The sequence below is a fragment of the Rhipicephalus sanguineus genome, chromosome 11 (genome assembly GCF_013339695.2).
Source record: "Rhipicephalus sanguineus isolate Rsan-2018 chromosome 11, BIME_Rsan_1.4, whole genome shotgun sequence".
Taxonomy (NCBI): domain Eukaryota; kingdom Metazoa; phylum Arthropoda; class Arachnida; order Ixodida; family Ixodidae; genus Rhipicephalus; species Rhipicephalus sanguineus.
Genome location: NC_051186.1, coordinates 130,233,696 through 130,246,191, shown reverse-complemented (window position 1 = coordinate 130,246,191; position 12,496 = coordinate 130,233,696). Strand labels below are relative to the sequence as shown.

The window sequence follows — 12,496 nt, the reverse complement described above, 5'->3', positions numbered from 1 at the left end:
CTTAAGCACCTGCCCTCTCGGAGTACTGCCAGTGGTAAAGGGTGTGTATATAACGCTCGCCGTTAGCTACCTGAAGAATCTGCGTTTTGTGGCGTAGTGGTTAGCGCCACGCGCTGCGGAGCGAGAAGTCGCTGGTTCGATTCCGCGCTTCGGAAGCATTTTGCTGGATTATTAGATGCGAAGTATCTTAAGGCGGAGCTCAATCCGGTGGTGGTGGTAGTGTGCGGCGGGACCGCCCTTACTGCGCATGCGCATACCCTCTCCACACACCTCCTCTCCACTCCCCCTCTCCAGATACCCTCTCACCTCCCTCTCTCCCATACCCCTCTCCACTTCCCCTCTCCCTCCCCCTTTCCACTTTTCCTCTGAAACGCGGGCTAGACATGCCGAAATTCTCTCCTGCGCAACGCCGCGATGAGCTCGAGCGCATGCGCGTCCCCTCCCCTTCTCTCTCCTCTCCTACACTGCCCCCCTCTCGCCCGCCTGTAGACCGCGTTCCCCGGTCGCCCTGTGAGAATTTACGGCCAGGCTAGCTGGAAGATACGACGCGCGTAGCGTCCCTCTTCGCGTTCCACGACGCGAGGTCGGTAGCATGCCCAATGAACGCCAACGGAATTTTTCTTTGGGACTTTTATATATACATATATATATATTGCCACGTGCGTTTCTTTATCACTTTTGCTGTATTCGGTTTTCGGCCACAAAGACTGTCAGCAACGCTCAGCGCGAACCGCGCCTCGTTGTTCGAGAACCTTCGCGATCAATGTAGATCGTTTTGTTAAGATTGCGCGCAAGACGCGCACACTCGAGCTTATTCTAGAATTTGCACGACAGCCAGCGATAACTGCTCACTGCTGTCTTCGTCGACGTCACGACCACGTGACAATATACACATACTTATACATATACGGTGCATGACGCTGGCGACGGCAAAAACCAGCGGAGACTGTCCATATAATTGCTATCGTAATAAAAGACGTTCTTTAGGGGCACACTATGTCCCGTGACAGCAGCCCCTTCTCATTTTTGACATGATTCACCGCATAACAGCTTGCTTTGCGGCGTAGCTTACTTATGTTTCCCCTTCTCCATGAGATGGCTGTAAAGCTTTAGTTGCATGTGAGCTTGCTTTTTCCAGGCTTGCGTATTTTAAAAGCAGTCATAGCTAGAAGCAGGTTGAATGCAGCTGCAGACGGTACAACTTAATGACACGCTGTTCAGATCTAATTGTCGTGGCACTTTAGTTTGAGCATTCTTTGCGAGGGAGAAATAAAAGGCACCTATCTCACGCTTCATGTGTTAACTTACGACTCCCCCCCCCCCCCCGTTTTCTCTTACTGCAAGTGGCCCCTCATCACTTCCACCAGTCCACAAGGGGTCCCCAAAACATCCATGGCTGAGAACCACTGGCCCAAGCCATATATTTATTGCCAACGCGAAACACTCACCATGGTTTTGTGGCCCTGTCGTAACAGCGATGAAATGTCTTACAGTAAAATTTTCGAAACTTTCTACGTTCCGCTATTGGCTATTTTAGGATATACAATGCGTATTTACAGCCATATTTTACAGATAAGAAATGAACTATGCGTAGTGCGGAGCAGGTCGGAGTCCGCTGTACCTAACCGATCCCTTGTGAAAGAACCTAGAGTGTATACATTGAAATGCTTCATAATAAAATTAGCCAAATTGTCCTACTCGTGCAACCAGTAAATACATCGTATTGGTCGCGCTCTTGCATAACTCTCAAAACAAACGAGTTCCTTCCTTCAAGTAAGGCTGAAGTCTGGGTCGGTTGATAGATAACGCTAAAGGGATGAACGAGTCAAAAGTACAAAACAGAGACGTGGCCCACAACAAGGACAGTTGATAGTCCAGTCGTCGTGCGTCCCATTTATCTCCTTCGTCTTTCAGACTGGTTCATTCCTTCCTTCAAGTTTGAGTGCTGTCCTCGCGGCTGAAGATTTTCTCAGCACCATCTTTTAAGGCTTCTCGCATACACCTTACTACACCGTCCGTCACTTTCCAAACTGACTAAGTTCGTTAGTCTTTGCCTTTTACATTTCAGTTAAAAGGCCGAGAATGGAGTTGGTTTAAATATTGTTGCAATTCGAATTTTTAACAGTGAAGCCGTTAAAGGTCTAGGTGAAACGTATGACCACAAGAAACGATCATCATCATAAACGGGTATGTGCCCCAAAAATTGGGCAAATCCCACTATTCTCCACGGGTCCACTAAAAATGAAGAAAGCAAATAAAGACATACATCGAAAGAAAGAGAAAGAAAGACAGAGAGTCAAAGAAAGAAACATATAGCATGAAAAGACAGAGAAAGAGAGAAATCGACAGAAAGAAATGGAAGAAAAACAAAAAGAGAAAGAAAGGAGAGAAAGGCAGAGAGTCAAAGGAAGAGAGAAAGAACTAAAGAGAGAGAGAGAGAGAGAAAGAAAGTAAGCAGCGTTAGCCAGATCGACTAGCTTCGCTGCGCCAAGGTTTGCGCGACTTAGTGCGAACTTCTCGCATTTCTTCTTTCTTTTTTAATATGTGATCTTTACAGCGGATTTTGGAACCATTAATATGGACGCCGGCTACTCCTTTTCACTGAAGGCTCTAAATAACGAAGGCCAGAGAGTGAAAAAGAAAATGTGTTTAAACGTGGTCTTTATATTGAGTAGCCCGCAGGGATAACAAAACAGCAGGGGCTCCAGTGGCAAACAAAAGCACCTTGTGTTTTCGCTTGTCCGTCTCACATCTATGTTCAACCTGCGTTGCAGAATCTAAAGTGGCTCTTACAGAGGAACAATGGCTCAGCTTGTTCGTACAGACTCCCAGACAGCTGTACACTGTTTGAAAGGAATCATGCCTCCGCCGAAGGCTAGTGAACGGTTAAGCTCCGTTCCCTCCTCGTTATCCGGTGTCTCCTTCGAGCAATGTATACGAAAATAAATAACAGTAATTTTATTTCCATTAATACAACGTTGATGCAAGGTGTGAGAATAAAAGCGACTATCCGCTTGACCAAAGGTCATCACCCCCATGATATGCATCAGGCAGAGGTGGGGGTGGGAACAGAACACATGATGCAATATACAATAGCAGACACAAATTTAGATAGCATACATAAGCCAGACAAAGCGCTGGCCAAACATACCAGATACAGTAATTATGCGTGACAATATTACAGGATATACACAATTTAAAAACTACGAAAGCCGAAAATAACAATCATGAAATAAATGTCTTGAACGAAAGTTGTTGCGAAATAGTTTCGATAAAAGAACAGACACATTACTTGGCGTACATTGAAAGATGCAGCTTTTATCGAGCACTTCTAAATTTGTGAAGAGTTCAGGGACAATTCGCGGAACTGAGAAAGTGTAACGTCTATGACTTCAGTGCCTGTAAAATTTAGTTTGCTTAGCTGTGACAGTAGCTGATAACAAACTCTTTGTAGTTCATAGTTCTTGTGTGGCCCGCCGTTCCTCCGATCTCGGAGGTCGTGTGGCGCAGTATTCGGTCAGACTATGCATTAAGCGGTATACGCAGGGCAAGGCCGGTACACCTGTCATGTTTATCATGCTACAGGACGCATACAGACACAGGCTGCAGCGTCGCCTTACCGACGAGAGTGTACTTGACGTCTTCGATGGCCTGCTCGTCCACGTCTGAGAGGACTACCTTGACTCCGTGAGAGGCGAGCTCGAGCGCCGTGGCACGGCCGACGCCGCTCCCTGCGCCCGTGACCCATGCTACTTGGCGCCTGAGGGTGGCTGCATTAAAAGCCAATAGAGACACTGTTGTACTTGGCGCGAATGATAACGCACTAAGTTCACGCCACTGAGCCACTCGCATATTGTACAATTCTTAGCCAAATAACCATAGGCGTGCGCAGGGTCCTCCTTTAGAGGGGGGGGGGGGGGGCAAGTGTGTCCCTGGAGCCCCTCCCCCCTGTTGGTCGAGTACGAAAGATAACGAGCTCCGCAATTCCGCAATGGATGCAAAAATGCAAATTAAGCGATGTCGTGCTTCTCACAAAGGCCATTCATTGGTCCCCAGCTTTCCGGTGTGGGAAGTTAACAGTTCTTTGAATGCAACACGAGGAGTCCTTCGTCGTCATTATCGTCAAAAAACAAAAACAAAAAACATGCATAGCCGTAACCCTGCGCATTAAAAAATGACGTGAAAGGTACGGCTGAGTTAATGTATGGGACAGAATTGGCGCCCCCCCCCCCCCTTTAGATGATTTCCTGCACCCCTCGTGCGCACGCCTATGCAAATAACCATGACGCTCACCTCAGCGATGGTTCGTGGGGCATTAAATGGACACTAAAGAGCAACAGTGAACCGGCCTAGATCGATATATTGTCCTCTAAGAACTCTAATGTCGTTAATTTTGCCATCGTATGTTTATTAACAGAGGAGAAAATAAAGTTCAAAGTTTCATTTTTAAATTTCGCACTGAAATCTACCCACGTGATGTTACGGATTTCAAAATGTTTTTCTCGTATTTTGGCGCCATTGGCTCAACAAAATGCCCCCAAACTTGGTATGTTAAGACTATGGCCCCCTCAGAGGACAATGTACTTCATTTTTACCGATTAGGGACTACGTAGTCCCTAGTAGGCGCCGTCAAAACATGTGACCTCACGGCGAATGGTGCGGACACTTCAAGGTGGCGTCGCCACCCACATTGTGTTTTTGCGCGTTTTCTCGCTTTCTAAGCGCCTTCTCGCTGCAAGCGTGGTGTTTTTGGTATCGTGAAAGAGTACTTTACTATTATGAGAAAAATCGTTTTGCTCTTTAGTTTCCCTTTAAAACAGCTGCATCTCCGCTTACCTTCTCATGAAGCGAAACTACAGTGTTTGTTTATTTTGGCCTCCTATACTAACTCCACGAAAAAAGGGCCAGTGGAATTCTCTACATTACTTCGGTTACATCGGTAAAATCATATCCCACCGGCGGTAATATTTTTCTTTTGTCTACTCTCATTTCCCTACATTTTATATTTACTTAAATGGTAGAGGCCCGTGTACTTATATTTATGTACACGTTAAAGAACCCCCGGGGGTCGAAATTTCCGGAGCCCTCCCCTACGCCGTCCTTCGTAATCATATCGTGGTTCTGGGACATTAGACCACAACAATTATTATGTTATTACTGCCTTGTGACCGCACTCTGTCCGATAGGCTTCAGTGCAGACATATCGAAAAGTGCTATTTTCCTGAAATGAAATTAGAGTTCTGGTAGATATAACATGCACGCCTATTTCCGATGGCGGCACATGTCTACCGATAAAGCACAATACAGAGAATGGCATACGCAGGCGTACGTCTCTTGGAAAGTACGCGATTTAATTGTTCTGGAAAGAAACACTCCTATATCTTATCTGCGCTTTCAAGTTACATATTGTCTACTACTCTCTGTTTCTGCACGTCCGCCCCTCTTAATATCGCTGTACTGCCCGTCCGTCTACGTTTTACCTCCCCTACGTGACTAATGTAGGCTTCCACGGAACTCTAGAACGCTATACTTCTACAATTGTGGCTCAAAAATATTAAACATGCATGTTGTATCCAGTGTTGTCGGTAACGCGTTACAAGTAACGGCGTTACCGGTAACGCGTTACTTTTTTCGGTAACTTAGTAACGTCCTCGTTACTATTTCGCAACTGTAACGGGTAACGTACTTACGTTAACATTTTTCAGTAACGTGAGGTGTCACGTTACTCGTTACTTTTTCATCCTGTAGGTGCCTTTTTCCCAGAGCTCGCCCCGACGAATTGTTTTGTCGCAGCCTCGGAATGCTGTCGGCCTGCCAGGCATTAACAAAGAAAGTGCGGGCGGAATCACTTTTGGTTGTGGAAAATGCGGGGACCGATTCCTAAGACGCGCCGACTGCCTTTGGAAAAAGTTGGGCCATCGCCACACGAAGCTTAAAAAAAGCCGCGGAATCCGCCATGAGAAACTGTACAGACATGTTTTTCGTCGAAGTGGATTGTAGCAGGTGGACTGCTGGCACCTGCGCCTTTTCGTGCCCAAGAGACAGGCCGCCCGAAGAAAAAAGCGCAAGGGCTAGTTTATACTCCATACCATGTGCTGATCGTGATGCTTCGTACCCCCGCGGCGGAAACAAAGAACTTCCCCAAGAGGCAACATAAAGAGGACGTCCGCAAGTCCGGGTGACAAAGTAGTGCACTCGCTGGGCACAGCGTGGTGAAAGACCACCGCATCGAATTTAACAAGTCCCGCGTCGTTGACTTAGAAGCCAATTACTATAAGCGGCTTTTTGTGGAATCCTTACCCATCCAGGCGACAGCCGGTAACGTCAACCGGTCTACAGGTGCGCTGCCGATCGAGAGTCTGCCTCAACGGAATTCTGCACATCATGGAGAATAGGCGCGACCCCACGGCAGGAAGAAGACCCTCAAAGGAGAAAACGAGTGGGACGCGAAACGTCTTACTTTTTCTTGTAACGAAAAAAAAAAACTTACTCACTATCTTGGTTGGCGTCGCTCTGTTTCAACCAAAACCCATGAATACCGCTGTCAGACGAACAGCTTTAATTGCGGTTAAGCTAACTACGGTTACGGCTAACCACACTTACAGGTAGCTACACGGCAGGTGGTTATCGCAAACGGGTGATTCCAGGAGAGATTGTCACGGATCCGAAAATGGATGTTTTAGATTTAATTGAGTATTTTGTATTTTATGCACATGCCACCCAGTATCCTGAAGAGGAGCCTAGTTTTATTATTAGCTGCGTAATTTACGAGCAAAAAATAGCGAACATATTCAATACAGAGGGACCGATTTTACTACCTGTCGTTCTCGAACGTTCACAGTAATGAAAAACGCAAATATTACCGTTACAAAGACATTTTGTGTATGACATGCATGCGCAAAAAAGAGTAAAGTAACATTGTTTGAAACTTGTAGAGCGAAGGAAACTATTTTTGAAAAGTGTCTAAATATGCGACATTTTTTATAGTTGCTACATAATAGTTGCTACAACGTTGATAAGGCTTATCAACTTTTTTTGAAAATGAATATTGCTTCTTTCTATCTAAAACTACAGTTAAGTTTCTGGTTATTGAACTCCTGAGCGAACGAGGCTGATCTTGAACACTCTATACAGGTTAACAGGTTATATAGGTTAAAGTGAACAAAAAATTCACAGATATTTTTTTCCGTGACTAGGCCATTAAATCATTCCTTTATTGCTACAAAATTTGCGCATCTATTTTGCTAGTAGAAGCACGCCGTCAGAATTACTGCAAACTTATTGAAAGTTCAGTGATGCTTTCTTTGCGGATAGCGTTGATAATTGAATCTCGTAGTGTGTATAACGTCACATTGAGAAAAATGGCTTCACCATGTGCCACAGTCAGAAGCCATCACATGCAATTCTACAGGCAACTTTAAGTCACTATAACGTAGCTAAACTCCGGTACATTTGTGCAAATAATTCTCGTTAAAACAGCATTTTGGGTATAATTGTTGTTTGGGTTCTAAGTTTAATGTGAAACGTAAATTTGAGATTTAAAAAAATTCCTATTGCGGGTTCCTGCAGCAAAGACACATTGATTAAAATTTATGATTGCGGAGTAACGGCAGAGGTAACGTCCGTTACTTTTTTTCGGTAACGGTAACGGTAACGCGTTACATTTTTTTGTAGGTAACGTAGGGCGGTAACGCGTTCCTTTTTTTATAATGTAACGAGTAACGTATTTAGTTACTTTTTTTCAGTAACGCCTACAACACTGGTTGTATCGTAACATGAACGTTGAAAATTGTTCATGTGCAGTGTGCTGGTGATATTGTTGATATCTGGAAGCGAGGTGACCTGGTGACGTATCAATGCATTCGTGTGAGTGAGTGAGTGAGTGAGTGAGTGAGTGAGTGAGTGAGTGAGTGAGTGAGTGAGTGAGTGAGTGAGTGAGTGAGTGAGTGAGTGAGTGAGTGAGTGAGTGAGTGAGTGAGTGAGTGAGTGAGTGAGTGAGTGAGTGAGTGAGTGAGTGAGTGAGTGAGTGAGTGAGTGAGTGAGTGAGTGAGTGAGTGAGTGAGTGAGTGAGTGAGTGAGTGAGTGAGTGAGTGAGTGAGTTAAATGTGTCGATTACATCCCACACCTTCCATATTTTCAAGGAAGTTTCAAGTACAGAAAAAAAAAACGCTGTATACTTGTATGGAAAAAGGCTATACTTAAAGGTACATGGCGTTTAGAATTTCGCTGGAGGTAATGTGGGTTCGTACTTTTTTTCCCAAACCAACGGGAGTTTTATAAAATAAAAGATAATAAAACGCCCGTTGTCGTGAGAAAAATAAACTGGGGAGGGGCGAAGCATGCAGTGTGCGCCGGTGTTTCCCACAGTGAAATAGCTGCTAATTGGCAATGAGAGACAGAAGAAGAAGATGCACGGTCGGACCGAGGTAATTTACCACATTGTTTTGAGAGAGATTTCTTTGATGAGGCACTGGTGGTGCCAAGCCTGAAAGAGGGCACGTAGGGAATGGTGTTTCAGCTCCACTAACGTCGTCGTAAAACTGCGTCGGAATGCAGCTTACCCTAAGGTGCTTCTTCTTCTTCCCTACATGCCCGGTTTCAGTTCCCTACGGCATGTAAGGCAGAGAGTTTCAGCTCCACTAACGTCGTCAGCTATTTGTTGAGCTAACTGTTGCCTTCTTCATTTTTAGTGGACCGGTGGCGAGTAAAGCCCCATCACTTTGCAGATATCTTTCAAGAAGTGGGGTTTCAAATAGGTGACTTTAACGGTAGAGATCCATGTTTGTGTCGCTGGTTTTACATAATAAACTTGAGCGCCTTGGTGAATTTCGTCGGGATTCTGACACCACTGCTAAGCCAAACATAATGTTATAGGCAGTAACAACGAACCTTTAACTCACAATATGCATAGTATGGACCGGTGGCGAGTAGTGGGATTTATTCAATTTTGTGGCGCATACCCGTTTATGATGAACCGTGACGGCGACATGACACACCTACAAGCCGAGACTAATAAGGTGCTTCGCCCCTAATAGCAATCCCATACTGCATAGATGTGCATGTGCCACGTACTACAAACCAGGGTTGCTTAACGTACACTATTATTATTATTATTATTATTATTATTATTATTATTATTATTATTATTATTATTATTATTATTATTATTATTATTATTATTATTACGCAATCAAAACAATTTATAAGAGTTTCTCCAGTTCCGTCAAAATTTCCTGCAATGGCTGTGAACAGCATTATCTTTTTCACATACCCTCTTTTTTCTTTCTTCTTCTTTTCGCGAATTCTACTGCCGCACAATTCATGGCCGATCCCCCATGCTGGTTGGAGCCATTCTTTTGGGAACCAACCAACCAACCAACATACCTCGATTGTCTCAAGAACGTCTTCTGCGATGCAGGCAACACTGTCGCGCTGCAAATAACAAAATGACTTCAATCTCTACGCTCTAGCTAAAAGCTTTTCGACCTTTTGGGGCCTCTTTTTTGGTGAGCAACAATGTATATAATGTATTTTGCGTATCTTAAGTTAACGCAGCGCGTGGTGCTTTCCAGTGACGAGTTTTACGTGCCGAAACACCGACATGACCATGAGGTACGTTGTAATGGGCCACCTGGGGTTCTTTAACGTGCACATAAATCTGAGTACCCGAGTGTTCTAGCATTCCGTACCTATCGAAATGCTGCCTCCGTGGTACGGGAAATCCAACCCGCACCCTCAACATTTTCAGGTCACGAACGGTGTGCGCGCTATCAGCGTGACATAGCATTACGGTTACTCACACTCGCCAGTATTCTACCCTTCTATCTCTCTCTCTCACTCTCGAACACGGCGTTGCTCCTAGTGTGGGACAGCCAATCTCATAGCTCGACCAATTAATCAATCAATCAATATTACTGAGCAGCCCTCCCTATTCACCATGGCTTTATGGCTTGTTAGTTTACGTGTGCCGCATTTTGTGTGCTGTTTTGTGACGGTGCTATAGCTAACGGCAACCTTCCGAAAAAAAAAGAGTGCTAAGCACACTGTCGCGAGTTCGATGCCCGCACACGGCGGCCACATTTCGATGTAAACGAAATGTAGAAAGCACCCATGTACTCAAATATATAGGCGCACGTTAAAGAACCCGATGTGATCGAAATTGGTTCGAAGTACGCCACTAAGGCATGCGCCACAATCATGCCTTGATGTTGCATGCAATCCTCACCCCTCCCCCCCATCTCATAAAAAAAAATGCAGAACCCTGTGACTACTGTGACCACGGAAGCCTGCGAAGCTGTGACTATGGTGGGTCCGGTATAGTGACATGCGTTCGAAGATTCCGGTGTTTCTCTCACGCGTGACGAATATTATCTCATCAATGGCGGCTAACGGCGGTTTCACTGTGAAATACTGTAGTATATAAAAAAACACATTATTTCAAAAATGGAATGATGTTCGTTTCTTATGCAAGTGGCCTTGTCTTTGGGCCAAGATTGTTCATGCCATTTTGCCATGTCTGCGAAGGCATACACATTTACATTTACTTTTACGCCACGTGAATGTTTTCGACTCAAAAACGCTGCATTAGTCCGAGTTAATCGGTTCGCCGAAAATTGTTGTTGTACGCGTCTTTTGTCCGCGGACGAGATCCGCCAGAAGATAGTCGTGTACCTGTAAAGTTAATTAATTAAATATTTAATCGGACATCAATGAGTCTGGCTCACCGGGTGAAGTACCGAAGTGCTCGGCGAAGATGAGACTCCAGCAGGCGTCGGCGTAGTACCGAAACCAGTAAGCGACCGCCGCCAAGGCAGCGACGCCCACCGCGGCGATGGCGAGCGCCACGCAGCACACCATGATGGCTGCAGCACAGCTATAAAACCGGCGAACAAAACCAGCTCGAGGACTGGCACGCGAAAAAAGAGACAGCCGACGAGGCGTTATCAAAGCCCCGGAATGACCTAGCCGAGGGTCACAGCTCTTTCATTCGTTATCTACCCTTGCAGTCACTCTCTCGGGCCAGTCGAGTTTCTTTTTTTCCCTTTCTTATCGGTGAGAGTTATCCCCTGTTATGTCCCGAGTGCGGGCGCTCTGTATAGTGGTGCGCGCTCTTTCAATTATTGTTTTCCGCTGGCGAGCAATCGCGGGAGGACGGTTGCAGCTGTTGTTTCAAACCCAGCTGATTCAAAAGCGGGTTGTTATCCCCCCCACCCCTGCGTATATTATCTGGTTCGTCTGGGTGCAACGTACTACTGGTGTCGCTGTCGTATCGGTCGTGTTATCAGTGCGGAGACAAATAAAAGTTTCGGGGCCATGAGATCCGAGGAAAACCTGAATATTTACGCAATCCGTCGCATAGGAGAAAGTAACGTGGCAGGCGATCTAATGATGTGGTACAAAAACCACGTGACCTCCTCCGAGCGAGAAGTGCGTGGAGAGGGAACGATGACGTCTCGTTGTCGCGTCATCATGCGACGTCATTTTGACAATAATACTTTGACTTGGGCGAGTTGGTGCATACTTTGGACGGATGCAGCGCGATTCTGACGAAGACAGGAGACACGGAGAAACCAGACGAGCGCCTACTTACAACTGTGTTTATTTGCACTTTAACGGGCCTTTTTATGCATCATATCCAGGTGTATCACCCAAGAATGACAAAATAACAAGAAAGAAAACAAGATATTGTAGACAGAAATAATCGCATGTTTACAAGCTGGAAATGCGTCGATGCGCACCAATATTACACAAATCAAACTTATTAGCGGTGAAAAGACCGACAACACTGTATTACACTTCGAAAACGTCGCTTCAGATTAACAAATATGAATACGTGCGGGGCGTGATCTACCTAACTGGTCCTGGTGATAAGTGAAGGTACATCAATAAACGAACGTGTGACCAACAAAAACACGGAAAAAGCGCAGTGAAGGTAAAACGACTAAACAATCTAGAGAATGGATCTCGGCGTCAGTAAAAAAAAAAACCAAAGGCTTGCTTGCGCACTTAGCGAAAAGAAACAATGACAAAATAAAAATCTAACAAAAACCAATAAAAACATAACCAGGAACCAGTGTTGGCGGTAACGCGTTACAAGTAACGGCGTTACCGGTAACGCGTTACTTTTTTCGGTAACTTAGTAACGTACTGGTTACAATTTAGAAACTGTAACGGGTAACGTACTTACGTTAACATTTTTCGGTAACGTGTGGTGTCACGTTACTCGTTACTTTTTCATCCTGGGGGTGCCGTTTTCTCAGAGCTCGCCCCGACAAATTCTTTTGTCGCAGCATCGCACTGCTGTCGGCCTGCCAGGCATTCACCAAGAAAGCGCGGGTGGACCAATTTCTTAAGACGCGCCGACTCCTTGTGTGGAGATCTGGGCCATCGACACAAAAAGCTTGATGAAAGCCGCATAATTCGCCATGAGAAACTGTACGAACATGCTTCTCGTGGAAGTGGATGTAGCAGATAGATTGCTGGCACCTGCGCCTTT

At 45.4% G+C, this 12,496-nt stretch overlaps 1 protein-coding gene across 1 annotated transcript in view; it reads right to left on the bottom strand.

Annotated features, from left to right (window-relative positions):
* The window catches only part of LOC119374400 (dehydrogenase/reductase SDR family member 7), a 33,182-nt gene extending 22,259 nt beyond the window's left edge, over nucleotides 1–10,923 (bottom strand). Inside the window, exons 1-2 of the mRNA XM_037644485.2 lie at nucleotides 10,725–10,923; nucleotides 3,621–3,770 (exon numbers count right to left, since the gene is read on the bottom strand). Of these exons, the coding sequence (XP_037500413.1) occupies nucleotides 3,621–3,770; nucleotides 10,725–10,857 (283 nt within the window). The 5' untranslated portion in view covers nucleotides 10,858–10,923. The remainder of the gene's footprint in view (nucleotides 1–3,620; nucleotides 3,771–10,724) is intronic.
* Nucleotides 10,924–12,496: the final 1,573 nt, after the last annotated feature.